The sequence below is a fragment of the Haemorhous mexicanus genome, chromosome 29 (genome assembly GCF_027477595.1).
Source record: "Haemorhous mexicanus isolate bHaeMex1 chromosome 29, bHaeMex1.pri, whole genome shotgun sequence".
Taxonomy (NCBI): Eukaryota; Metazoa; Chordata; class Aves; order Passeriformes; family Fringillidae; genus Haemorhous; species Haemorhous mexicanus.
Genome location: NC_082369.1, coordinates 1,817,966 through 1,845,583, shown reverse-complemented (window position 1 = coordinate 1,845,583; position 27,618 = coordinate 1,817,966). Strand labels below are relative to the sequence as shown.

Genomic DNA, 27,618 nt, shown 5'->3' with positions numbered 1-27,618 from the left:
GGAGAGGAGCCAGGAGTTTCAGGTCTCTGCTCTGAGAGGACACAAACTGCTGGTGCAGAGACCAAAGACTCTGGCATTGCTAAAATTACTGGGAGGTTGAAAGTCAACATACCTTCATGGTGAAAGCTAACAAGTATAATGCAGGACTTGATAATAATCCTTCTGCAAGCATTTAATTCCTTTGCTAAGGCAGATCTCATTTAAGACATCTCACTAATTCCAAAAAAGATTTCTCTGGTGAGCCAGTCACTGTTGGAGCAGTCCAGCCACACCTTTTGTTTCCCTATTTCTGTCTATGCAAGCAAATCTCATCACAGAATCCCAAGAAATTTCTGCTTCCATGTTTCAGTTCTGCTGGTGTTTTCCAGCAGTGTGTTTTAACAACTTTATTTATAAATGGGATGCTTTAGTGATTCTGGTGTGCTCCTTTGCCTCCTCAAAACAGCTCCTCCTTCCAAGAGTGCTGTGCTGTACAGGAGCCTGACAGTTTTTTGCTCCTGCTGTTCTTCTTGGAGTTTATGGTGCAATTTTGATTAAAGATGATTACTTTTCAATGTCTGCTAACACTTTTGGTTCACTTAAACTGGATATTTTATGTAGGTCAGTGGATTATTTTTTGGTCTCTTGAAAGTACAATTTTCAAACACAGTGTCACATGCAACAAAACGTGTTTGAAATTCTCTGAGGAGTTGCTTGACTGCAGGTTACGCTAGAGTAGGGGACACCTCCCATGGGTCTGTCACATGCAGTCCTTCTGCTTCATCCTCTGAGTCTCCTGCACCTCTGTGGCTGTGGGAGGTGCTGCAGAGATGTCCCTGGAACACGAAAAGGGAGGTTGGCAGGCAGGAATTGTGATGTTACTCCTGCTTACGTTATTAGAGAAAGAAGTTTTGCCTCTGGGCTCAGCGCCTGGTGCAGCACTCACTGTCCCCCCTCCAGTTCAGAGAATTGAGCTGTGATATAAGCTCTGCCCCACCCTTCCTCCAGCCTTATCTTCCTTGCAGACAGACTTTTCCCTTTGCTTTCCTTGAACTCTTCTGCTGAACTCATTGCACTGTTGTCTGATCCATGTTCCTCTGCCTTTCCCCAGCCCATCTCTCTCCTTGCTCAATGCACACCTCTTTTACACTCCTGGATCTAGTGAAAAACAAATCCTTTGTGGTTCCAGTTGAGTTCCCACCCCTCTAATATTTTCCTTTCTCTCTTTACTTGAGTTTGCTGTCTGGAGATGCTGGTCACAGGTCCAACATGAGATTCTCTTGGCACTTCTGTGTGCAGTCCTGGGCACTGCTCTGCATAAAGCAATGGCCTATTTGGAGCCAAAACAGGAAATACCCTTGCACTCTTGATACTCACCCAGCGCTACTCTTCCTTACCTGTCCACCTTCACCACCATCTTCACCTGTCTGTGCTGTGCTGACCCAGAAGACCAGTGAGCTTTCTCTGAGATGCTGTGATCTTGTACTGGAACATGTCGTGGTGTGGCATTTGCCATGGTGCCACCAACCATGGAAGCTCGTGCTGCTCTCTCTGGAAGAAGGTGTCCCAGTGACCTGCAGCGCTGCTTGTGTCTGTTCCTCTCCTGTCCACCCTTTCTAGTGCTCCTGAATCTCTTGGGTCAGCCCAGAGCCCTGTGCTTCCCAGCAGCTGAAGGTGTAAGAAAAGCTTTCATGCCTGTACAAGGAGAAATGTAGGTTGTGGAGGTCTGTGGAGCATTGTTGGCAGGTAGCTGGGGAAAGGAGAATGGGGAGGGGCAGCTTTTTGCAGCATTTAACTGCTCTGCTTGCAGGGCTAGGGGCATTTCTGGGTCTTGGCTTCCTGAATTCTGGGTACTCTGTCAGAAAACTTCCCTTCCCACCTTGGTGAAGGAGACAGGACCATTCTGCTGGGGCTGCCCATGGAGCTTGATGGCCTGCAAAAAGGTTTTGGTGCAGGCCCAGAGAAGGGATGTGAGAGTCCTTCATCTGAAGCTGTACTTTTTGATTCAACATGTTTCTCAGTACAGGTACAGGACTAATAGTGCTGCTGTGATCAAGTTAATGTGATTTTTTTTCTGGCTTTTATAGCCAGGCACCAGGTCAGCAGTGGAAGGAAAATCAGCAGGCACCTGAGAAACCAGAGGGTAACTGTTTGGTGGGCAGAAAGCATGTGGGATGTTTTGTAATGCAGCCAAATGCTTGTGTGGTGCTGTGGCTTGCCATTGTGCTGTAGCTGTGAAGCACGTGGGGAACTCTGGCAGTCAGGTGGTGAGGCTGGCAGGTCACACTGGTCCTGACTCATGCCCACCAGAGCAAGGGGTCCTGTGCAGGGCAGGGAGAGATGTGATCATGTGCTGGTCCCTCCAGTGCCGTGCTGCACTGAGTGCTGCATGGGATGTGTTCATGAAACAGGCTGACAGCTCACATTCAGCCACACAAGGTGAGTCAGCTGTAAAGATCAATGAAAACTAATTTTTAAAGCACCCATTTTTAGGCCCCCAGACAGACTGCAAGGTGCTGAGTGCTGCTGGGAGAGTCCCTCTTCTGTCCACTCCCCTTGATCCCAAGGGGCAGAATGCAGCCCAGCCTTGAGATACATGGAGCAGCAGAAGCTGGGAAGGACAGGCTGAGAGACTGCTCTGATGTGCTTTGAGTTCTGCTCTTGGCTTCCAGAGGAGCTGATGATGTCCTGGTGCCTTTTGCTGCCTGCTTTCCTCCTGCCTCCCATCACCTTGGGCTCACCCAGGCTTCATGGGCACTGCAGCACCCAAAGCTCAGCTTCTCATCATCCACAACCCTGCTGATCCCAGTATCTGGAAAAGCCTCAGGATCATGCTGGAGGACAAAGAAATATGCTTGTACCCAGAATTCTGTCACACAAGCAGAGAGAAGTTGTTTCAAGCAGGATCTGGGACTCAGCTCATAGCCCAAATGGCAGCAAGCAGCCACCTCTGTCTCATTCTTTTCAGTCTCAGACATGATTGCAGTGTGGAAGCTGCTAGAAAAAGACCAAGTTGTGCTTTTGTTGCTTTCCCATACTTACTTGATAGTTTTCCCTACAAAAATTGTTCTGCCTGACCACTCTATGGATTGTTTGCTAAGTTTAAGTCCTGTATGCACCAATGTGTTGATGTGCCAGAAATGCTGTGCCCTTAGAGTGGCTTATTGTTTTCCATTTTGTTACTGTGTCAGTGCATATTGGCAAAGTAAATCAACTGCTTCAAAAGGAAATTAATTTGCTTCCTGCCTTTATATGTTTGTTTCCCATCTTGGGAAGGAGGAAGGAGTTTCAAAAGTCACAAGGAATATAAATAGAATTAAGATGCAGTGAAATACCTATCTGCCTGAGCTTCTTACTGTACAAGGGTCAGAAGTACTCCAACATGTCCTGTTGCAGAGAATGGGGTGCTCTGGGCTTGCTGCTAGAGGAAGCTTGGCCCAGACAGGGTGATTTGGCACTCACCTGAATGCTGTGTCACCAGGCAGCCCTCTCCTGGCCCTGGACTGGGGAGAGCCTGACACAAGGCTGGATTTGAGCACTGTGTATGGGAGCAGCTTCCCTATGCCACTGAGTTGCTGTCCACCCTCACTTCCTCCCAGGACTGCTCAGACTGCATGTGTGGTGTTTATTGTCCCCACACAGCTTATCACACTGATTCCTCTGCAGAGCCATACAAGGGGGGACCTTCCCCCACTCCTGTCCAAATGACAGTTCTGCCTGCTCTGAAAGCTGCCCAGTGGAGAAGGACGTGGTAGTGTTGGTCAGCGGTGGCTGAATGTGAACCAGATGGCCAAGAAGGCCAGTGGCACCTGGCCAGTACCAGCTACAGTGTGGCCAGCAGGACCAGGGCTGTGGCCATCTTCCTGTGCTGGGCACTGGTGAGGCTCCACCTTGAATCCCAGGGTGGCTGCCTAGTCCAAGAAAGACACTGAGGCACTGGAGTGTGTCCAGAGAAGGGCAACAGAGCTGGGGAAGGGTCTGGAGTACTAGGAGCAGCTTGGGGGGGGCTCAGCCTGGAGAAAAGGAGGCTCAGGGGAAGACCTTCTGTTATCTCTCCCTTGCAGGAAGATTTAGCCAGGTGAGGGTTGAGCTCTGCTCCCAGGGAAGAAGCAACAGGATGAGAGTAAACAGCCTCAAGGTGTGCCAGAAGAGGTTTAGGTTGGATATTGGGAAAATTTCTTCATGGAAAGGGTCGTCAGGCATTGGAACTGGCTGCCAGGACAGTGGTGGAACCACCATCGCTTGAAAGAGTCAAAAAATATGTGGATGACTTGAGGACATGGTTTGGAGGTGGCTCTGGGTTGATGGTTGGACTTGATGATCTTGGAAGTCTTTTCCAACCTTAGTGATTCTGTGATTCTTTGAGGTTTTCTTCTGGCTGTCTGCCCATCAAGTCATGCTCCAAATGGCTTTAGAATCAATGAAAGTTCCTTGACTGTTACCACTGAAGTGTTCAGATGATTCAGGTCACATGCCTAAAATGCTGTGGTTATGAGTCCTCCCGGCTGGAATTCCAGGCCAGGCTCATTCCTGTCACTGCAGCATCCCCTCCTCTGCTCGTGGCCAGCTCAGTGTCCTGTCCCAGGTGCTGCAGACCCTGCTGTTCCTGTGGCTCTAACCAGCCTAGCTACCCCCCTATTCCATGCCCAGGTTTTCCAGCTGCCCCTTCTCTTTCCCATTTCCACAAAAGTTGTCTGTGCTTCCAGTCCCATTCTTGTCCTTTTGCTCTGTCTCACTGAACATCCCTGCTGCAATTAAATCTGCACTCACCTCTGTGCCCCCTACTTTGTTTCCCTCTGGGCCTGTGTGTCTCTGGCCAGCCATGTCCTCAGGTTACCTCTGCCGAGGTCTCATAATTTCATGCCTACTTGTCACCACCACTTCTGTATTGCTCCTTAAAGGGTGGTTTCTGAGTAGGAAAGGAGCTTTGTGTGCAGAGTTCCCAGATGAGTCCCTTCCCAAGCTGTCTGTTCCAAAGCAGGTACCATACAGTAGGATTGGCCTGACAGCCCAGACCCTGATAGTCTCTTCCCTGCTCTGCCTGTGCCTTTTCAATAATATTCTCCAAGTCTTATTTAAAAATAAAATTCAAAAAATCCTGAATGAGGCAGTCATCTGTGTGAGGAGAAGAAGGAAGAATCTGCAGGCCGGCACACAGAGATCCCAATAAAGATGTGCTAACAATTTGGTATCTGTAGGAACCACAGCTTCTTGCTATTCTAAAAAAGGAAAGGAAAGGCTAAAAATAGCATAATTCCAGGAAAACAGAACAATTGCTGTTGCTGAAGTATCTAAAATGAACCCACACTGGAAGCAAGTCAGGACTCCCAAAAGAAAGAAACATTTGGAGATTGCCTGTGGAACTCTAAAATGCTGTGATTCTCCCACAGGAACCCAAGGGCTAGATTTGGTTCAGATGCTCTTGTAGCTTGGCCTTGCTGTAGACCCCAGTGCCCCTGTTTGCCACAGCCCCTTCACCAGTTAGAGTCCTGGGTCTGTTTCTGTTGAAGTTTAGTCCAAGACCTGTCAGATCCATATTAAGCCAAGCTTTACTGAACTGATATCCTGCAGTGCCTGCTCCTCAGAGACTTCCCTCCTCTCCAGAGGAGAGCCCAGAAGCTTCTGTATTCATGACTGCCTTTCTCTGTACACGTTCATTAACTGTTTCTTCCATTTCCCTTGTTAGTTGTTAAACCTAGACTTGACATTCTCTGGTTCCCTTTAGGAGAAGGTTGATGTGAGTCAGACTGCACAGTGCAGGCCAGAGCTCCCCAGCTCTGCCCGACCGCCGTGCCTGTCCCAGGCTGATCCCTTCTCTGTCCTTCCCGCAGTGGCTGAAGGACCCCGGGCCCCGCAATGAGAAGAGGACACTGTTCTGTGACATGGTCTGTTTCCTGTTCATCACTCCCCTGGCAGCCATCTCGGGCTGGCTGTGTCTGCGCGGGGCCCAGGACCACCTGCAGTTCAACAGTCGCCTGGAGGCCATCGGACTCATAGCACTCACTATAGCACTTTTCACCATCTACGTCCTCTGGACACTGGTAAGTGCCAGCTGCCAGGGTCCTGCTCCTGCTCTAGCAGGAGCAGGGAGCACTGGCTCACACCTCATCAGTGCCACCTGCTATTTCTGCCTCCCTGTGTGAGAACACCTTGGGCTCTTCCACTTGAATGTCCATTTAGTTATCTTCATGTGCAAGCTGAGAATGGAAAATCACCTGCTGGTCCTCTGCTTTCCAGACTGTCCCAGTGTTCCCCAAGTGTCAGAACCCAACCAGCCACAGATGTGCCGGAGCTGGGATGGTGCTGGGGCTGAGGCTGGGTGGGAAGGGCTTGGGGCTGGGTCAGGGAGTGGCCTATCTGTGGTTCAAGAAGAAGCACAAACTTGGTACCTGGGCAATGCAGGGGAGAAGTAAAATATGGAACACTTTTGACGCCTGAATAATTTACCACCATGTCCCTCTATGCTTTTGCTGCTCAGAACAGACAGCCGTGCCCAGCTGTGGTGCAGACTGGCCTTGGGGGTCTCTGGCCAAATTAAGCAAACTCCTACACAGTGTTTTTAAGGTGTGTGGAAGGAACTCTCTGGCCCTGGGGAAATCTGTGACTTCTCTGATGCTGGGTTGTGTGGTCGGACCCAAGTCAAGGCTTGGTAGCCAGTGTACCCTGGCCGACTGCTGCATGGGGGGCCCTAGGGGTTGCTGGGAACCTGCATTGAGCCAGTCTGGGTGTTGAACTGATCCCTGCTGGGAGAGAGCTTCCTGCAGATGCCTTGTTTGGCATTTCTGGACATGCTGAATTAGGGGGCGAGGAGCTTGTATCTTGCAGGGAGCTGAGAAGAGCAGGACAGCAAATGCAGGTTTGCACAAGTGGAGGCTCAGTGGGGCTGCCTGGTCCCTCCCCAGGGTCTCAGGGATGCTCTCTCTAGGGGCTGCTAGGCCAGAGACTTCCCTCTATTTCCCATTCACTTCTTTTGTCTTGTGTTGCTGGGTGGACTTCTGAGTTTGGATCTTGGTTTTGGCTCTCCTATTCCAAGCAAGCCCTTTGTGTGCTCATGCCCTGTCAGTGCCCTTTTCCAGCTCTTTGCAGGGAAATATCATTTTGGGAATGGAAGTGCACTTGATGCAGGAGAAATAGTGGGATCCCAAAAATCTGGGAGTCCTGCGGGCAATAGAAATTCCCCAGTCCATTTCCTTGTAATCTCGTTTTCCAGTTTCTCAGAGTAACCCCTTCTCCTGGGGCTGGACACTGAGCTGGTGCTGCAGCAGTCCCTGCTCTGGGGGCAAGAGTGCCCGGGGGCAAAGCTGGAGGCACTCCTTGCATGGGAGCCATGGAGGAAAGTTTCCATGCTGCATATTCCTGCATGAAGCTTGTTTCCGTAGGAAGCCAAGCTAAAAGTGGAAACCTTAAGAGGAAGTGTTTCCGTCTTCTCTGTCTCAGGGCTGGTGGGGAGGAGATGGAAACCTGGAGGAAATGGAAAAATGTTTGTGCAGTAACAAGTCCTGACTAAAATGGCTCTAATTCTGCTGTGTTTCACATTTCCTTGAGCAGAGGAGGACATTAGGTGAAGCCCCTTTATTTATATTCGGCTCGTTCAACCCTGGGCTGTGCAGTCCAAGGGGCTAATATGTGCAAGGGGGTTCATGGCTATAGCCAGTGTGAGGGTTGTGAGAGGGCTGTAGCCAAGGCTGCAGCTCCTTTGTGAGGAGCAGGAGCCTCCTTGAGGTTCCCATCATTAGCTCCCCATTCTCTGAAAACTGGGAGATGAATTTGTCAGCAAACAGTCTTATTGCCACAATCCATCTGCAAGAGGAAGGAGGGGTGTGCACAGATCAATAAGCTCAATTACCTCAGTGCCACAGTGGCACAGCTTCATTTCTCATAAGATGTCTCGTAGACCCATCCAGAAGTAACAGTTTTACTGAGTTTTCTGTGTCAGATGCACTTCCTGGTAGGTCCCAGTTGCCACTTAAATGCTTCCTGTAAGAAGGCCAGGTTTAGATCAGTTGCTGATTCGGTATGTAAGCCAAGCTCAAAGCTCCCCTCGCAGGGCTGCTCTGAAACTGCAGGGCCAGCTCCTGCCTCTGCTGGGCTGCTCTGGGTCCCTCCAGCCTTTGCATCCTCCCCTGCCTACCTCCGGGTAGACAAGTCTCCCAGGCCACGGTGTTGTCAGGAAAAAATGAGTCCAGCTGGTGTCCTGTTGTTGCGGACAAAGGAGGGAAGGTTTTTGTGCAGGACGAAGAAGGTCCCCTGGGCTCTGTGAGATGGGAGGAGGCTGGCTGGGTTCAGACCTTTGTTTTGCTCACCAAAGGTGCTGGCTGCAGCCCTGGGGCTGGATGAAGCGTCAAGTTGCAGCTCATCCCCTGGTGCAGCTCATTGCACCGGCCCAGACCCAAACCCAGCTGAGCAAACCCTATCCTGCTCTGAAGGAATTGATTGCTTGTCAGGCTGGGGACATGGAGTGCCCCAAACCATGCCAGGGTCAATGCTGTGTCCCTTGCTTCAGGATAAGGAGTCCCCAGAGGCAGAGGGGTGCGGACATTGGGCCGTCCCTGCGTATGCTCTGGGGCCAGGGCCAGGGTTGGTGACAGCGCTGCGTTCTCGCCCGCCAGGTCTCGTTCCGCTACCACTGCCAGCTGTACTCGGAGTGGCGAAGGACCAACCAGAAAGTCCGGCTGATGATCCCGGCCTCGCGGAGCCCTCACCCCGTGCCCCACTCCCTCCTCTCCGCCAAGCTCATGAAGAAGGCCGCGGATGAGACCACAGTCTGAGCCGTCCCGCGGCCGGCCAGGGTGGAGGGTCAGGCATCCCCACAGGCCCAGGGACCCTGGCAGCTGTGGGGGCTCTGGAAAACAATCATCCCACCCAAAGGGACTCTGTGGTCAGCACATGCTTTAGACCTTGGCAAAGAGACACATAATCAACATTTGCGGGTGAAATGGCCCAAAGGAGCCTGATGGCAGAAAATGCCTGTCTGCAGGGACACTTTCCTATAACAAAACACCATACATGGAAAACATCTCCCTCTCTCTCTCTCTCTATATATATATAGCTATATATAATATTTTTTAATGGCCATGCATATTGTGTTTCAAACCTTTTGTGTTGATGTTCTAAGCTTCAGGATAGAAGCTGGCAATCTGATCTCATTCAGAGGTTAAATCAATGCCTTTTCTCCAAATGAGCATATGAGGAACACTTTTCATCAACCATTCTTGAAAGTCCCCTTCTCCTTTGCACCAAATTGGTTTTGATATACTACAGCAGCCTTCCCATTACTCTTTGGTCTCTTTTGTGGTGTTCTGTCCTTTCTAGAAAGTTGAGTGTTTTTAATAATTATTATAATCCCAGAAGGAGTAAAATGACATAATACTGAATGGAGACATTTTGTATTGTAAAATACTGTAATTTTGAGAATTTCAAAATCAGTTTCAGAATAAGAGAATCTTTTCTGGCACAGACATGATCTCACAAAATGCTTCCCTTGAGATCCTGGTTTATCCCCAGAACTTGGATGCACTCAGCCCTTGGTCTGTCTGGCAAAGGTAGATGGAGGATCCGAGGGTGGGAAGAGATGGCTCCGTACTAGCTAAACCCACCATTGCCTTTTGCTTTGAAAAGATTGAGAAAGGAGCTTTCCTGACCCCAGAAGGTGGGAGCTGGAGTCTCTGTTTGCTGATGTCCTTTTACCAGCTTGAGGCTGGACCTCCTGTAGCATCAGTTTCACACGTACCTTAGGGGACAGGCCTTGCCCTGTGGCGCTGGCAGGACGCAGGTGCTCTTGGCCGTCTCTGCGCTTTATTTGCACATTCCGGAGGAGCTTCTGGGATTGGGTTCATCCCTTGTACTGCTGCCTGCCTGTTGTGTCCTCTAGTGAAACCCCCCCAGTTTGCTGGTCCCAGAGAACAGGCTCTGGGTCCCTTGTCCTGTGGGGCCAGTGTTCCTCCTTCTCCTCCTCCTTTTACCTGTGTTTCCAGCACGTGCAGTTCTCAAAGCCCTCTGTCTCAGAATGCCCCCTTTGCCAAGAGTTCCCCTGGTCTGGCTTTGGTCCTTGCCTCTGCCACCTCACCGTGTCAGACAGTGCCTGGTGCTGAGCTTTCTTGAGCCTTCTGAGTGGCACAGGCTGTGAGGATGCTGGCAGTGATGCTGTCCTGCCAGGTGCTCCAGAGGTGTGTGCAGCTGCTTTGCTGGAGCCTGGGCTCTGGCTCCATGGTGGTGAGGGTAGAGAGCAGGCAAGAGGCAGGCTCTTAGAGGCCTGTGTCCTTGCAGTGGGTGGTGGTGGTCATGCACTATGTCCCTCTGCCCCTTTGCTGAAAGCAAGTGGGTCAGTGCAGTGCCCTGTGAGATGGACATCTGTAATTTCCTGAATTCAAAACACCATGTGCACTTCTTCCTCCTCTCTAGCTGCAAAGCAGGCTGTGTTTCCTTGTGTGTTCCCTCAGCCTGAGCTGGAAGTTGCTGGTGGCCTGAGCAGCAGGGACCAGTGTGCCATCTTGCCCAACAGGATTGCTCCAGCCCTTGGCCCTGGTGTCTGTCTGCTCTCCTCTGTCCCCTCTCCCAGGTGCAGCTTGGGCATACCCTGACACATCTTTCAGCAGCCTCTCTGTGCCCTGAGGGCTGCTCTGAACTGGTCTCTCTTCCAAGTGTGAGGGGCTGGTGTGGCTGTGGGGTGAATGTCCTCTGCTACAGCCAGGCTGCCCATCTCTGCTCCCCTCTCTTGGCCACCCCCCCAACTGCCCCTTCTCTTCTTCCACATACCTGTGGGTGTCTGTCCTTTTCCCAGTCATGCACTCATGCAGGGATTACTCTGCTTCTGGTACTCTTGGTGGAGAGGCTGCTGCAGCCCAGCTCCAGTCACAGTCCCTAGTCCAGTCCCATCCCATTCCCATGCAGGTGCTCCCGCCCTTCACACCCCTTCCATGGCAGCAGGCTCTGCACCACTGCTCAGTGCCTCGTCCTGGGTGCCCCTTTCTTCAGCCCCTTCCCAACAACCCCCTTGTCACCAGGACATCACCAGTGAAGAAAAAGGTGGGGGGGGGGTTTAACCTTCCCAGCCCTGGCTGCCTCCCAGGAGCTTGGCCCCACAAGGCACCGAGTTCTGGCAGGTGATGAGGGATGCTCTCTCCCGTAGCACGTCCCCAGGGTAAGGACTTCATGGAGCCAGTGTTCCAGTTAAGAAACCCACCATCAATCCAAATATGCAACTGTGAAAGACAGAAGCCCTTGGCTGGGGCAGTGGGGGCCTAGTCCTGTGTGTGGCCGTGGCTGCACTCAGCATCCTTGGCTTTGTTGTCACTGCCAATAATTGGAGTTGTTGCATGTGCCCCCACAAGACCCAGTAGTGACTCTTTGAGTCTTGTCCTCCTTCCCAGAGATGTTCAGCTCGTGGATGTGGGCAATCTGTGTCTGACCCACCACGTTCCAGTGCATTCTGGGGAAATGGGCTGTGCAATGATGTAAATAAAAGTGAGACAAACTTTGGGCTGTTGTGTTGTTATTGGAGAGGGCCAGGGCTGCAGAGCCCAGGCTTCCTCCCTGAGAGTGCCCCGGTACCCCCTGCCTGCAGCAGCTGCCCTGGCTAGCCCCCAGGGCCCCAGCAGAAGATTTCAAAGTTGGACAAAACCCAGGGCTTTTTTAATTTCTGGGCGGTTTCTATGTCAGTGTACAGAAGCCTGCCTGGCGTGGGCCAACCAAGGCGATGATGTTTGGGCCAAGTCAAGAGTCCTTTGGCCCCTGGTTGGGCCAGGGGTGTGTATGGGGCTGCATGGAGTGACCCTGATGCTGCATGATGCCCCCCCATAGAGGCTCCCTGTGAGCTGCCTGACCCAGGCCTGCCCACGGCCCTGCAGCCCAGCCGCTCACTCCAGGGCTGTGGGCAGGCCTGGGTCAGGCAGCTCACAGGGAGCCTCTATGGGGGGGCATCATGCAGCATCAGGGTCACTCCATGCAGCCCCATGCCCTGGTGAGGTCATGGTGGGCAGTGTATAGCTGTGTCCAAGGTGTGTCCGACTGTGTCTGAGCTGTGTCTGAACTGTGCCCAAGTGTGCAAGAGCTGCTGGCAGCAAGCTGCAGGGCAGGAGCCTTGCTCTCTGTGCTTGCTACCAGCTGGCTCTGAGAGCCATTCAGGGCCAGCACCATGGCAGGGGCTGCAGGGCATGGAACCCCAGGGCAGAGACTTGGGCAGCCATTGTTCCCTGTTCTGTCGAGCAATGAGGAGACCCAGCATCCCCTGCAGCCTTGGCCCCTGGCCCTGGGTCCGTGTTGAAAATCTGGTCACACCACACTTGCAGCAGGGGGTTGGAAATTGTGAAGCTGCCCATTTAAAGTGCCACTCAAAGCACTGCAACACCAATGTTGGATGCATTTCTGAGGTTCTGGACAAGGCTTTAGCCTTGGGCAAGACCTTGGATGAGTTTCTTGGCCAAGCTCTCAAATCAAGGGTTTTCTGGGCTTGTTTATACTAAAAGAAAAAAAAGGTTTAAAAAAAGAGAGTGCTGTGGTTGGCTCAGCCAGTCCTTTAAAATAAACCTGTGATGACACACCACAATCTGGCAGGGTGGGGAGAAGACAAAGTGGCATCTGAGACAGCAAGAACAGTGCAAAAGGAGCAGAAGTCACACAGAAAGGGCTCACTGGGAAAAAGGAAACAGTTTCATGGGAAGGGCGTTCAGTCACAGTTGCTTGGCTGATGTGCCAAATCCAGGCAGGCTTTGTTTGGAGCATGTCTGATAGACCAATGCTGAGAAGAGCATGTTTGTTGAGGTGCTCCCACTGTCCACTGCTGCAGCCTTTTTCCCTGGCAGCAGGAGGGTCCCAGGGGTCTGATCCCACCCTGCTGTGACCAAGGGCTTTGGGAGTTGCCCTGTGGCCTCTGTGTCCAGGCAGGGTTGAGGAGGCAGCAGGTCACTGCTGTGATGTACTGGCTGTGCCCACGGTGGCTATGGCACAAACCTCCCGGCCCCGCTTGTCTCCCCAAAACCACTCAGAGCCCATGTGGGTCCAGCCTTGCTCAAGGACCCCAGTGTTCCTTACCCCTCCTACCCATTGTGGCTCACACATGTAGAGACCTCTAACACGTGAGAGCTGAATTTAAGCTCCCCTGAGTCTTTGTGGTACAATTCTACATGAAATTGTGTATTTCTCATACAAATACTGCAGTTATGTAACTCAGCTCCCAGAGAGCTAATTTTTTAAAATTTAATTTTTGGGGGGCACATCAAAAAGGAAACCAGAGCAAAATATTTACTCCCTGCAAACCACAAAATTCCAGTGAAGAAGTTCCCAGACACCAATCTGTTGAAAAACCCAACTTTTTTCCAGTCTGAGGGACTTAGCTGGCTTTCAGAAAGGAATTTCTTCTTCTTGATTGAGGTAGGTGCCCCTAAATGCACAGCACAACTCTTTTGGGATGTTTTGCATGATAAAGGACAAAAATACAGAACTAACAATCTGCCATCTCCATACACCAACCTTCTGCTGTGAACCTCCATCATGGTGTAACCCGAGCTGACAACTACACACCACACAGTCACACACCACCCTCCAAGGGGGATGGGGGAAAAAGACCTTTTGATTTGAGGTAAAAACAGTTTAATAATTGAGATAAAGTAATATGTAATAATATTAATGATAATAATAATTGTAATGAAAAAAAAAATAAAACCCAAGTGGAAAAAGAGATGCCCAGTATAGGTGCTCAGCACCCACTGATCTGTGCCCAGCCTGCCTCCCAGCAGCCATCAGCCCCTCACCAGCAGCAGTTTACACAGTGGGCAAAATGTTTTATGGTGTGGAATATCTCCCTGGCCAGTTTTGGGTCAGCTATCCTGGCTGTGCTCTCCCCCCAGCTTCTTGTGCAACTCCTTGCTGGCAGAGCATAAGACACTGAAAAGGTGGGGTAAACACCACGTGACTGATGGTCTGGTTGTTGCTGTCAATATTATTCTCACCCTAAATCGCAAACCCAGCACTGTGCCGGCCACTGAGAGGAAAATTAACTCTATCCCAAGCAAAACTAGGACAGTCTCAGAGGCTCCTGCTCATGGAGACTAGGAAGTGCCTCACTGGGAGCAGAGAACCCTGGGTTTCCCCAGTCTTGATGCTACCACAGTGGAAGAGGCTTAAGGCAGAGCTCTGGGGGCAGATACCTGGGCTTGATCCAGTGCTGCAACTCTGCAGCTCCTGGAGTAGAGCAGGGAGACCAATATTGTTGCCTGTGCCCAGATGCCACCACAACGATGACAACTGAAGTGGCAGTAAACAAGGCCCAACCATAAAAGTCTTCAGAGATGAAATCTAGGCTGGACCCAGGCAGTGTCCCCCTTCACCTACATCCACCTTCTCCTCTCCTAAGGACAGGATTTAGCAGGATCCTGTGAGGTGGGACCTTGAGAATGGCAGATCTGTGGCCATTCTTGTGGATTCCTGCCTCTCCTGTGGGTTTCAGACACAGCTCAGCATTGTGCTTTCCTTCCTGGGCTGCCCCTGCACTGCTACCAGTGCTCTGCTGCAAGAAATGTGCTTGGTGCACTGATGTGCAAGGACAGGCTCTGGATGTGTGGGGAAGATAAGTGTTATCATGAATATTCAGCTATGTTTGGGGTTTTTTAACTTAAAAAAGCCAGAGGCACTATGCCAGCACCCTTGGGGGAGGTGTGGCCTTGTACAGAGCAGCTCTGCAGTGCCCTGGCACTCAGTGATGCTCCCTGCCATGGGACCACCGGGCACCAAGCTCCTCCCTGCACCCAGTCTCTGTGCTCCCTGTTGTCCCTGCTGTCCCAGCCGAGGGATGGGGGGATAAAGGAGGCTCTGTTGTGGCATCCACCTCTATGACCTGCCAGTCCTCTCCTTGGTGCCCAGAGGATCCGCATGAGGAGAAGCCAGCAGGATGCAGGACCCTTCCAGTTCCCAGCACCAAGACCCAAGGTGATGGCGTTCGCCTTTCCAGTCTCTCCCCTGCCCCTCATGTTCCCTCCCTGTCAGGGGCACAGCTTGAGCCATGAGTCCATCCCCACCCAGAGCCACGGGCGCAGCCTCTCCCCAGCACACGAGGCCAGGCGGAAAGCAAAGATTAGGGCTTCGCTCTCAGCATCAGCAAAAGTCACCTGCTTCTCTGTGAAGTCCAGGCAGACTTGGATGGCCCTGGGGAGGCAGGTAAGGTGCAGTGGGGTCCAGTCAGGATCACTGAAAGCATGGTACTGCCCAAACCACTGCCCCACGGCCCAGATCCCCTCCTGGGGCGTAAAACTGAGAACCCCCTTCCTCCTGACAGACTCCTGGGCCACTCCCACTGCCCACCAGTCCCCTGCCTCAGCCACCTCCACCTCCCAGCAGTGTCTCCCCACAGCAAAGCCCTGGCTGCCCAGCACACACGGCTCCGTGTCAAACCGCTCGGGGTTGTTGGGCAGCAAGGTCCACTGGTGCCCCCGTCCCACCCCTCGCTGGTCACTGGCCAGAATGAGGAAGGGGTTGGCGGTGTCTGGGTCCAGAGTCACGTCAGCTGGAGACAGAGGAAGAAAAGCTGCTCAGAACAGGCACCCCTGGGGCTGCATCCACCCCAGCAAGAGAAGGGACAGGGTGAGTTCCTTTTCCCTGCAGTGGGAAAACCCCCCTAGCTGGACTGTCCCTGGCTCCCTGCTGCCCCATCCCAGTCCCCACCCCAGGGGCCTGCACACATCCTGGACAAGGGGACCTCCTGGAGGAGGAGGTGGCACCTGAGTGGATGGGTGCACACCTGCACTGCAGCCACCTGGACCTGAGCCTGGGTGTCTCTGGTGCTGCGAGAGAACAGGCAGGTAAGGGCACAAACCAGTGCTGACCACAGCAGAGGTTATCCCAAGACCCATAACCCATGGCCCCCGATTCACATCTCTTTCTATGAACAGTGGAGGGGGCCAAGGATGTCAGCTCAGGAGCCTTTGGTACTGGAGCTGGGTCTACAGGTGAGCACCAAGAGTTCAGCTGGAAGGGTTGCAGCCACCAAGTCCCAACCCACAGAAAGCCCAGTCTGGTGACAAGCCCCAATGCTTTGACCTTCAATAGCTGTCCCACAGCAGAAGCAGGATGCACTTTGTCCTCAATAGAGGACAGTTCCCCCTCCTGCTCCCTTCCGGAAACTCACCTCTTCCACTCATCTCCTTCACCTCATCAATCAGGATCTCACTTTCCACTGTCTCCATCCTGGATGCCAGCATATCCACAGTCAATCAGCAGGAGGGGAGACAGGATTCACTGCTGAAAGTGGGAATTACAAGACTCGAGCACTGCCTGAAGATGATAAAGCAGAGAAGGACTAACGGAAAGGTCACAGCATTCAGCGCTTTTTACACAGCCAGTACTTACCTGCTCAGCCTGCAGGTGGGCTCCAGGAAAGCAGGTTTGAGATGGGTTGAAAGGTCTTCAGTCTGCTTCCCCCTCCTCTGATCCCCTTATCCGCTCATGGCTGGACTGAGCTTGCCCAGCACTTCCAGCATGAGTGAGCAGAGCACAGTCCAGAGGGGCTGGATGGCCTGGAGAGCAGACCTGGGAGTCTGTCTGGGTACCACCCCACCAAGCTTCCCTCTCCCATCCTCTGGGCAATGACCTCCCATGCCCTGAAGCTGCCAACCCATGTGGGACCTCATCCAACACTTGAATTTGGCAATTCCTCCTGTTTCTGCAGTGCCCAGTCCTGTTTACATCACAGGGTCTGCTGCATCTCCCCTCAGCCCAGCTGCAGGTGGGTGATAAGAGCCCTTGAGTGCTGGAGGAGTCTGTATCTCCCTGTGCAGGATGCTCAGAGCCCTCTTGGGCCATGGCCCCACAGGCACCTCCAGCCCCTTGGGATGGCACCTGGGGACACCAGCTGCAGAGCAGTGGCCATGCTCTGGGTGTCCAGGCTGCATTCTGGGAAAAGGGGAGGTCTGGCTCCTGCCCTGGCTGTTTGCCCAGTTCTGTCCTGCTGCATGGGTTCGTGGTGGCGATGTGTGCAGGGCATGCGCCATCTTGATTGCTCATCTGGTAAATGGGGAACAACATGTGCTGGGCTTTGCATCCCACCTGTCTGTTCTCCAGGCAGCTCTTCCTGTGTCAAGGGATGATGGCCTTATTCCCAGTCACAGGGAACGCAGGGCATTCCACTCTGCTTTGTCACATAACTTTGGAAGGCACCAGCTGAGCATAGAAAAAGCAGGATGCAAGGGCAGCTGCTGCCAGGTGGCTTTGCAGACACCCAGGTGAAACCTCTGCCTGCCTGAACCCTGCCTGGAGCTTGGCTGCCTTGGCCAAGCTCACTGACTGGTTCCACTTTACGCATGACCAGTTCCTCTTGCACTCTTTTGGCATGTCTGACACCTTGTTCTCCCCAAGTCCTTTCACTCCACACGGCTTTAGTGCTCACATCCTTCCCTTGGCACCTGGAGTTGTCTGGGATGCTCAGCTTTGATCCCCAGCTTTGCACACCTATGCAGGCTGGGTTTCCCTGGAATTGTGATCCCATTGTTAAATTATAAAGTTCGATTATTACACTTTCTTTGCTATCATTTGTTGTTGTTGGGGTTTAGGACTTTTCCTTTTGTTTCTTCCTCTCTGGGAATTTTCTCCCATTTGTTGCTAAGAGACAATAGGGACCGATACTTAAAGAGAAAGATATGGCCTAGGAGAAGGGGGATGAGTGGAGCTGGCTGCACTATGGCAGCTGAGGGGCATTCTCTTGGGAAGGACAGAGATAACGGGAGATCTGGGCTGGCAGGAGGGGCTGTAGCTCACTCTTGCTCTGAACATCACAGGGAAGACAGGCTGCGCTCACTGCAGGGAGAATTCCCCAGCTCTGCGGGATGGGTCTCCTGCCTTCTCCTACCGTGAGCAAAACTCTGCTCATGAGAGTGGCTGTGTCAATGGGACTTTATTAACGCCTGCCTCACCTGAAAAAGATCCCTCATCATCAACTCAGTGCCTCAGGGGAAACCCTGGGATCCCCGAATCCCCTCCCGCTCCGAGGGAGCCTCTCCCTGCGGTGCTTGGGAGCCGAGCGGCCCCTGCCCAGCCCCACCGCTTCTCTGCCACTGCTCCGGGTCTTTCACTGCCCTGTAACTCAGCACCCCTGCCTGCCGGGACACCGCGGGCTCCTGCTACAGCTGCGGAGTTTCTGTTACATTTTGTTTGCTACTCCGGAGTCTGCTCGGCCCTGTGGTTCCAGCCACCACTCCGAGGTTCCTGCTGCAGCCCCCTTCCGCCATCCAGCCCGCCCGCCACTGCCATGTGGGGAGGCGGCCGAGCTGGCACCACAGCGCCCCCTGCAGCCGCGGGGGAATCATCGCACCTGCCCCGCCCGGCCGGGAGCCACCGGCGCCCCTGCCGGCTGTGCCCGGAACTGCACCAAAGGGGAAAGTGCCGAGAGAGGCTGGAACTTGGGGCTGGGGCTGGATCTGGGACTGGGGCTGTGCTTGGGGCTGTACTTTGGACTGGGTCTGTGATTTGGGTGGGGACTGGGGTTGTACTTGGGGCTGGGACTGGGGTTGGGCTTGGGGCTGGGACTGTGCTTGGGGTGGGGATTGGATCTGTGGGGCTGGGATTGGGTCTGTGGGGCTGGGACTGGGTCTCTTCTTTGGTCTGGGACTGAGGCTGTGCTTGGGGCTGGGACTGGATTTGTGGTTCTGTTGTTGCTGCTGCTGTGGTTGTTTGTTTGCCTTGTTATACACACACACACATATACACATATATATACATATATACATATACATACATATATATATATATATATATATATATATATATACACACACACTGGTAAAGAACTGTATTTCTTTTTCCTTTTCCTATTTCTTTGCCTGAAAGCCCCTTGATTCCAATATAATAATATTGGAATAATAATCCAAATTATAATAATTTGGCCTTTCCAAGGGAGTTTCCCACCTTCCTTGGCAGACACCTGTCTTTCAAACCAGCACAGTCGTCCAGGTCTGTGTCTCTGTATTCTTTATTTTTTTCTTCCCTCTTTTCCTAGCCACCCCTTTTGGCCAGGTCGCTGATCAGGTCCCTTTGCCCCAGCAGGTGCCCCATGCCTGGCTGGGCTGGGATGGTGTTGCACCTAGCTGGCCTGAGCTCCACTGGCACTGCCTTTGCCTCTCTCAGGGCAGCAGATTTCCCCAAAGGAATCATCCTTGATGGCTTCCCCTTTCAGCTGGGAATTGCTTTCAAGCAATTTTTAAGCTACTGCTGGGTTTTGCTGCCACCCTGGCACTGCCTTTGGGTGTGAATTCCAGCTCCATCACCTCCCTCCTTGCCACTGCCTCTGTGCTCATGCCAGGGTTGTGCAAATTGCTGCCAGTCCAGGAGTGCTGTGGGAGGAGGCTGCCACATGCAGCTCTGGAGAGTCCCTGCAGCAGGGGTGTGTCTGTGCATGCTGCCAGAAGGGCATATCCAGAGCAAAAGCATTACCAAAATCCTCCAAATCACTCAGCAACTTTAAATTTGAGGACCAGAGGTAGCGCATGAGGAAATGGGTAGCAAGCTGGGACAGGGTGACATTTTTGTTTCCTTTTCAGGCAGGGAAAGATTTAGCTGGGACTAGGGGACCTCTCTGAGCTGCTGGGTGATGGCCGAGCAGCTCCTCCTCCAGCTCAGAGTGCAGGAGAGAGCTCAGGGTCTCCAGCTACATGGCATTTTTTGGGAATCTGCAGTTGGAAAGGACCCTCTGGCATCTGTCAGAACTGCCCGTGGTTTCCACCTCTTGTTAGCAAAGTGAAACCAAGTGAGTGAACAAAAAGCGGGGGTGGGAGAGCAGAGCAGGGTCAGATCCTGTCCTGGCTAGCCCTTGGATTAGTGTTTTGGGTATTTTTTCATTGGTCCAAGGCCGCTTCCTGCTCTCTTTGAGGTGCATGGAATGAGTCCTGATTTGGTCAGGACTTCTTCTCATTCTGCATCTGTTTGTCTCTTAATACTGAACCAAAAAAGGCAGAACAGGCTGTCTTTTGCTTTCCCCTGGGAAATACCCACAACCTTTTATACCAGTCTCGTACTTTGTGTATAAAACACTAACCAACATCAGGCTGAAGATGGAAAATCAATTTCAGCCTTTGGCATCTGAGGTTCTTCATTAGGCTTTACAAAAAGGAGATGGATTCAGCAATGAATCCCTTTAAAAGTGAATTCTGCCTTTCTTTTTTTTCTGTCTTCCCTTGGTTTTCCTTCCTTTTGCCCTTTCCCTCTCCTTCCTCATCTCCAGGTGGTGCTCCTGTACCCAGCTCCTCTACTCTCTGCTGGCTTTTGTCATTTACAGTTTTCCAGGTTCATGAGCAGCACTAGGTAAGAATCCTCTGGGATCCTGCTGATTTCTGTGGCACAGCTTCCAGCCTGAGTATCTTCCTGGCTGCCAGGGCAGCAGGTCCCTGTGAACAGCAGAGCTCAGAGCAAGGTCAGGCCCTTTCCATAAACCTTCTCCACTTCTGGGAGCACCAGCATCCCTCTGGATCTTGGTGCATCTCTCCGGCCATGGCAGCACAGGCATTGGAATAACCTCACTGAACCTGGGTGAGGATTAGATGATGCTGAAGAATTGATTATCATTTGCTGCCATGTCCCTCCCTGGTTTTCTTGTTCCCGTTTATTGCACAGTGTCCAGAGTGTGTTGGAACCTTTGGAAAACCACATTAATAAAGGAAAAAAGCCAGCAACAATGAATTTAGCCTGGGCTCTTTTATGTTGCTGACTGTCCTGGTTTAGGGCAAATCTGGGAGAGAATCCCCAAAGGGGGGCCTCTCCAGAAAGCAAACCCACACGGCCCCTCCCCCCAACCGGTTTGGGAAGAATTCCTCGGAGAGAAATGGAAAAAACCTGTTTATTTAACAGGCACAGCACCCCCAGCACACAAAATGAACAATACCAGATGACACCACTCTGTCACCACTCTGAAAAAAAGATGACAAATTCAGAAAGTCTCTCCTGGGGTGGTCACTCTGTTATCAGTCCCTCCAGTGCTGGGGCAGCTGCTGCAGCCACAAGGTGCAAACTCTCGGTGTTTGCCAGGGCCCAGTCTAGAGCAGGTTCAGGTAGATCCAAACAGGAAAGGAGAAACAGTCCAGAAACGAATTTGGACTGTTTAGCTAAATTAACTAATGAGAAGAGGCAAAAAGCAAGAGCAAGCAGAAGCAAAGCAGAAACAGAGCAGAAGCAAGAGCAGAGCGAAAAGCAGGGCAAAAAGCAAAAAGCAGCACTATGTACTGTACTGTCCGTATGTCCTGCCGGCTGTGGGGGAGTGGCTGATAAGAGGCCAAAACAGAACTTTCCCTCTTCAGAGCCAGTCTTGAAGGCACAGAACATAATATCCAGCATAAACAGCACACACGAATGGGGATACAAGCATCCTAATATCACCCTAGGACACTGACCTGAAGCATCTTCATAAAGGCAGCCCTGGCAAAGGATGCAACAGAGCACTTAACTCAAAAGTGATCTTGTCAAAAATGTTAATTTGTTTTTGTTTCCCTTCAACCAGAACCACTTTCTCAGTGAGCTGAATGGCCAGTTTATTATAAGCATTTTTCTTTTAAATTTTCAAAGATGCCAAGAGTACCTGAGACATTTATACTTTTTTAATAGATGTTTGTAAAGGATGAGAAGAGATAAGGATATTTGAATTTTACTTGTAGCCAAGTTGTCACTTGCTCCAGCCAACCCTCCAGAATCCTTCCAGCCACTTCCATCATTCCTTGTCCTGCTTTCTGCCTGCCCTGAGCTGCATGGGCACCACTTGTGCCCTTGAGAACCAGGGCTTTGAAGAACTCTTCTGGCAGTGCAGGACAGGGAAGCAGAGGAAGGGGTGGTGGCCTGGCCCCAGCCCACTGCCCATGCTGCAGGGCAGGGTCCCTGTCTCAGTTTGGAAAGACAGGTGTCTGCTAAGGAAGGCAGGAACCTCCCCTGAAATGGAAAATGTAAACCTCCTCCCTCCGAATTGTTATAAGTTTTAAATTAAGGGGCTCTCAGGCAAAGATATGGGAGCAGAAATAACAGTTCTTTATTAGGGAAGAAAATAAAAAGATAAAATAAACAATGCAGTAAACTAAACCATCACTGACAGAGTCAGAACACAACCTGACACCCTGTGGGTCAGGGTGTTTGCAGCAGTCCCATTGGAATTGTGGCTGCAGCCCTCCTGCAGTGCCAGGGGTGGTTCTGTTGGAGCAGGGATCCTGGAGAAAGGTGCAGTCTGCCTCTGAAGATCCAGGGGAAGAGGCAGCTGCTGTTCCTCTGGGAAATCCAGTGGAGGAGCCGTGCTGGTGTTCCAGAATCTCCAGATTATATCCGGGTAGGAATGCCTGGCTCCTCCCTCTGGTCTCACATCTCCCAATGGGATGCTGCAGTTCTTATCAGCCATGCAGTGACATTCAATGGCCTGTTATCAGCAGATGTCTCCCTGGAGAGAGGATTGGGTGTGGAAGAGATAAAGAACAACTGCCCAATTAACAGAAGATAACTGCCACACGTCTAACAGGTGGCAAATAGAATACATTTTGCATTGCAATCTGGGACAGTCCCTCTCCCAGCTACCCTCAGTACCTCTTGTGCCTGGCATGGGGATGCTGCCATCACGATTGTAGCAGGCACAGGGCCAGCTACGGCTCCGTGGAGGGATGTTTAGAGATAGGTATTTGCTGAGTCATAGGAATTGAACCAGAAGTCCTCATTCTGGTCCTCCAGGCCTGCTTATCTCTCTGTGACCCCATAGGCTAGTTTCCCTAACCCTTACAATTGCTCAGTTTTCAATCCTCCCTAACCCTATAAAAGAGGCTGTCTTGGCCCATTTCTTCAGAAGAGCAGCTTCAAGACCCTTCACGAGACCCTCAGAATAAACCATCGTGAAACCCTTGTCCGCCTTCTCTCTCTCTCCTCGTCTGCCTTCCAGAAGCCACGGCCAGCCACAGCCCCTATGAGCAAGCTAAGAGCTGAAATCATAAAAGAGCTGATTTTCACTGAGAGCTGACAATCACTAAGCTTGCTAGGGGCCACGGCTGTGCCGCAGTCTGGCCTAGGGCACCCCAGCCTCCAGAGGGCTGAGGTATCCGGCCTTGAGACTGCTTCCCTGGGGCGCTTACCCTACGAGGGACCAGCTATCCGGCTAAGAAGCTAGCCCCTGTGGCTTCATTTATTTTACAACGATGACCTGGTATTTCAGTTGTGGAGACAAATTTCAGGAGGAAACACCCTGGAATGAGTGTTGCCTCTAGAGGGAAAGGGCTTCAATAACTTCTTTTACTTCTGCTAATGAGAGAAATAGATATCACGAGATGAAAATGAAAAAAAATGTAAAACTGTTTATTAACAAAGCAAGATACCCACAAAGCGTGGGAAAAAAGACCAACTTGAACCTCTCATCCCCTCCCCACCTTGCTGAGAGGTAAAGATGATGGCTGCCCTTATTTGTCTCTGGAAAGGGGGGAGAAAAGAGTTTGTGAAGCGACCTGAGAACCTGTTGGATTTCAGGCGTGAGACTTCTCCTCATGGCAGGTGAAGTTGGTAGACTTTAATGTCCCTTCTTTTGCTGGCTTTTCTGGGGTTTGGACTGGCTAGGGCCGCTCCTCAGACCAAAGGAAAAAAAGAACCAAAACAGTTCAAGGAAAAAAAAACCAAAAAGTCTCAGAAAGGATTTGCTGGTCAAAAGCCTCCAGGCCAGGGGAAGAAAAAACCAAAAATAAACACAAACAAACGAACAAACAAACTCCAAAACAAAAACAAAAAACACACCCAGAAGTTTCTTGCCTAAATTGGTGAAAATTAATCCAGCAAAAGCAATGAAGTAACAGTCCCTGTAGCTGCTGATCATGCCAGAGAGAAAGAGATTGAACAGAGCCTGTGCCTGGGTCTCCCAGATTCTGACCCTGCCCCCTGGTTCATGTTAAAGATCCTACAGACATTTCTAGGCATAAAGCAGATGTATCTTTATGTATCATCATAAACCCACCCAACACCTGGCCTGGCAGCACATGAACACACCTGCTGTGCCTGAGCTCAGGTGCCACAGCAAACTCACAGCTCTCTCTTCTTCCTCTGGGTGTTTCTCCAAGCTCTGCTCAAGGTGAGGGGACACCCCAACCCCATCACCCGGCCAAGGACAGGAATGTCATGCTGCCCTGCAGCTTTTCCCCAGAGCAGCACGCACAGGACACAGAGGTGACCTGGTTTTGGGAGCAGCTCTCACCCTTTGTGCATTGCTACAAGGGGGGACAGGACAGGACCATGTGGGGAGCAGATGCTTCAATACTGAGGGCAGACTGAGCTGCTGAAGGATGGCCCTGCCCAGGGCAGCACACTTGAAAATTTTCCATGTCCAACCCTCTGACAGAGGGAATTACACTGTTTTCTTCAACATGGCTTTGATTACGTCGAGGCTGTGGTAGAGTTCAAGGTGACAGGTCTGTAGTTCGTGTCCTTGGTACCTCTAATGTACTTGCTTGCAGACAGTGCGCTTTTTCCCTGTCCTCCTGCTCAGAAGCAGTTTGAGGTGGCTGCTTTGGAAATCGGGTTTTCTTAAGTCCCATGTTTGAAAATACCAAGGTTGTCTCAGAGAGGTGAAATTACCCACCAAGTAAGGAGATATGCTTCATCCTTCAGAAGTGTTCTTGCTATTGTTTTCTCAATATAAGAAGGTGTAAAAAAAAAAAAAAAAAAAGGCATTGGGTAATAAAGAAAGAATGTTGTAGTTTGTGCATTTATGTTTTAATATCCAGGCCTGTGGATTATTTTCCTTCAGAACTGGCCTCCAGAGCAAATCTCTATGTTATGCAAATGAGATTGCAAGAAATGTCCTGATTCCAGGTGACACTTGTCTGAAAAAAACTCTTTGATTTGCCTGTGTCAAAGTTTGTCATTGTCAGGAAGAGAAACAGCCAAACTACCAAATCCCCCAGTATCCAGCACCCCACAGGCCCACCTGGGGTCTCTCTGTTCCCTCAGCCAGTGGCTGTACATCACATTGGAGCACTACGAGGCCAGGGGGATCCAGGTGCCCTGCAGCTCAGCCAGCTGGTACTCACAGCCTCTGGTGCTGTGGCAAGATTCCATGGGTGGCAGCTCCCATCCCACTGGAAAGACACTGCCCTGGATGACAACGAGCTCTGCAGTGGAGAGCAGCATCATCCTGAGCAGAAGCGTGACCCAGGAACTTTCCTGTCTCTGCAGCATGTCCTGCTCAGGCTGGAGCAGGGCTCAGCCCTTTAGTATTGGTATCAGGTGAGCTGAGCCCAGGGGCCCCCGGGGCCGTGCCCAGGGAGCTGCGCTCAGCAGAGGCCCCCGGGGCATCGTCCCAGGGTGTGCTCAGCACATGGCCATCTCCATTCCATTTCCATTTCCGTATGCAAACAGCTGCGATTTTGACAGGGTTTGTGCAGCTGTGCTCCTAAATCCATCACTTCCATCGGGAAGTGCAGGCTGGGGGGAAAAGGAACAGCCTTCAGTGTGGCAGAGTTTCTACAGACCCCTGGCTGAAATAAACTGGAACTAAATGAAAAAGGGAAAACCAACCCATGCCCTTAGTCTCCCCTGCTGTGAAATCCTGTCCTACAGGTTTAGTATGAGAAAGAAATCCTTGTGTCTCAATTTCACACCTAAAGATATTGAATGTATTTTTTATTTTCCCTTGTGTCATAGGAAAGCTCCTTTTTCACTGGATGATTGGTTGGATTGAGAGCCTCGTGGGGGTCTACTTTGGCTAGTTCTGTGTGAGAGACCAGCTGCTCACTTTGAAAATTTAAAAAGGTTTATTAAACCTTAAGAAAAATGAAACAAAGGACTACATAAGGAAAAAGCTGCAGCGCTGGGAACTGCCCCTCATGCATACCACGTCGCAAGTTCATCTTCAAGATGGATGCTCAGTCTTTTATACCCTTGGGGGTTGCATCAGCCAGCCCTGGCCCTTCCCAAAGTCTGTCAGTCAGCTCTTTGCCATTTATCAGTGGAAACTGCTTTCTTGTAACTGGATTGCAGGTCAGGTGTTGCCATGCTGCACCCCCTAAGCACCAAGCTTTGCCATTCCCAACTGCCCCATACAAGGGGCACATGTGCACATCTTTTTACCTGGCCTAGACATCCCAAGCTGTCTGATAGTCACAATACAGGGGGGAAAGGGAACTGTGGGGAGAACAGAGGACATCTAAACTACAATAACATAACTATACATCACTAAAGCTTTTCTTGATGTTCACACAATATCTTTTAGTTGCAAGAGCCAATCATCTCATTATCCATCTATAACATCTGGACCCCAGCTTCACCAACAAGGACAAAAGCAAAAGACAAGAGACACTCTTCTTCTCCAGACGAACTTTATTGTGGAACATCCCACAAATTTATTGTGGAACACCTCTGGGGAAAGAGAGTCCGGGGGGGAGGTAATGGCGTCCAGGAAGAAAGAGAGCCTTGGATGGAGCTGTCCAGGAGAAGGAATAGCAAGAATAGCTCATGGTGGAGATTTTAAACCTGGGGGAAGGGGGGCAGAGGAGAGGGGCTAGAGCCAGTGGGATAAAACTGATGGAGGGGAGAGGGGAGGAAGTGACCAAGGCTAAGACCACCACCACAGGGCTTTGGAGGAGATGGGAGAACGGAACAAACCATATCATACAAACAAACCACTCAGTGCAATATAAAATCTACTCAGTGCAAAATTCCAATCACCCAGTGCAAAATAATAACTAGTTTATAATAAATAAACTACTTAATGCAACACAATGATTAATTTGCGGCTGGAAATATATCAGAGCGGAGATGCAATGGTGAACTGGACTAAGCATATACCAAAATGCACTGCAGCAGCACATGCTTTGAGGCACATCGAGGCCCTGCAGCTCTTCTGCCATGTGGGTGACTGTAACCTGCTGGAGGTTAGACAGTGCTTGGTAAAAGGGATGATTTTAAAAATTATTTGCATTTCTTTATTTTATTCATGGGAAAGCATCAGAAAAAAATAGGTAAGTTTTACTTTCCATTTTCCATAAATTGGAGAAATCTTCAAATGGAAGAATTCATGGGTTGCATTTCTGGGGGACATTTGGGATGGAAATTGTTTGGATACATATAATGCAATTAATTTGAATGAATTGATTTTGTAATTTTAAGAACAATCATAGCAGATCCGCAGAAAGTGTGGTGGCTGCAGTCCTCCTGCAGTGACAGGTGTGGTTCTGTTGAAGCTGTGATCCTGTAGAAGGGTGGAGTTTTCCTCTGAAGATCCAGTGATGGTATAGATGGGCCTGGTCTTCCTCAGGGAATCCATTGGGAAAAGGCTGACTATGGTCTTCCAAATCTCAGATTATATCCAGGTAGGAATGCTTGGCTTCTTGCTCTGGGTGGAGCATCTCACAATGGGGTAATGTAATTTTATCAGTGAGACTCAATGGTTCATTAACAGCAGATATCTCCCTGGAGGGAAGATTGGTTGTGGAAGAGATAAAGAAAAACTGCCCAATTAACAGAAGATAACTGCCTCACCTCTAACAGATGGTAAGAGAATACATACATCCACCCACATCTTGCAACCCAGGACGTGCACCCTCCTCTGCCACAGTCCGCCATCTCCCTCTCCCACCCAGCTTCTTCCTTAGGCAGCCCCAGTCAAGAGCTCCCCTGGGATGAGCTCTGCCCTGATGTGTTGGTTCCATCTCACCTGCAGTGAAC

The 27,618-nt window shown here is 51.0% G+C and overlaps 2 protein-coding genes and 1 long non-coding RNA gene across 9 annotated transcripts in view; 1 reads left to right on the top strand and 2 right to left on the bottom strand.

Annotated features, from left to right (window-relative positions):
* MARCHF2 (membrane associated ring-CH-type finger 2) overlaps positions 1 to 11,453 on the top strand; it is a 33,984-nt gene extending 22,531 nt beyond the window's left edge. For 6 of the 7 annotated variants that reach the window (XM_059869645.1, XM_059869644.1, XM_059869642.1 and 3 more), the window contains 2 exons: positions 5,811 to 6,020; positions 8,589 to 11,453. In XM_059869645.1, the coding sequence (XP_059725628.1) occupies positions 5,811 to 6,020; positions 8,589 to 8,747 (369 nt within the window). In that variant the 3' untranslated portion in view covers positions 8,748 to 11,453. Of the gene's footprint in view, positions 1 to 5,810; positions 6,021 to 8,588 lie in introns of those variants that run through there. The other variant, XM_059869647.1, reaches the window with a different exon arrangement.
* LOC132339418 (uncharacterized) lies at positions 344 to 7,947 on the bottom strand. Its single transcript, XR_009489644.1, has 3 exons — positions 7,826 to 7,947; positions 1,377 to 1,674; positions 344 to 815 (listed from the first exon to the last, which is right to left on the bottom strand). It is a non-coding gene; the product is annotated as an uncharacterized LOC132339418 (long non-coding RNA).
* Positions 11,454 to 13,159: 1,706 nt separating the features above from the next.
* LOC132339653 (thaicobrin-like) lies at positions 13,160 to 16,795 on the bottom strand. The gene is made up of 3 exons (XM_059870024.1): positions 16,318 to 16,795; positions 16,097 to 16,209; positions 13,160 to 15,475 (listed from the first exon to the last, which is right to left on the bottom strand). The coding sequence occupies exons 2-3, from the start codon at positions 16,167 to 16,169 to the stop codon at positions 14,955 to 14,957; spliced, it is 594 nt and encodes a 197-aa protein (XP_059726007.1). The 5' UTR covers positions 16,170 to 16,209; positions 16,318 to 16,795; the 3' UTR covers positions 13,160 to 14,954.
* Between the last annotated feature and the right edge of the window lie 10,823 nt (positions 16,796 to 27,618).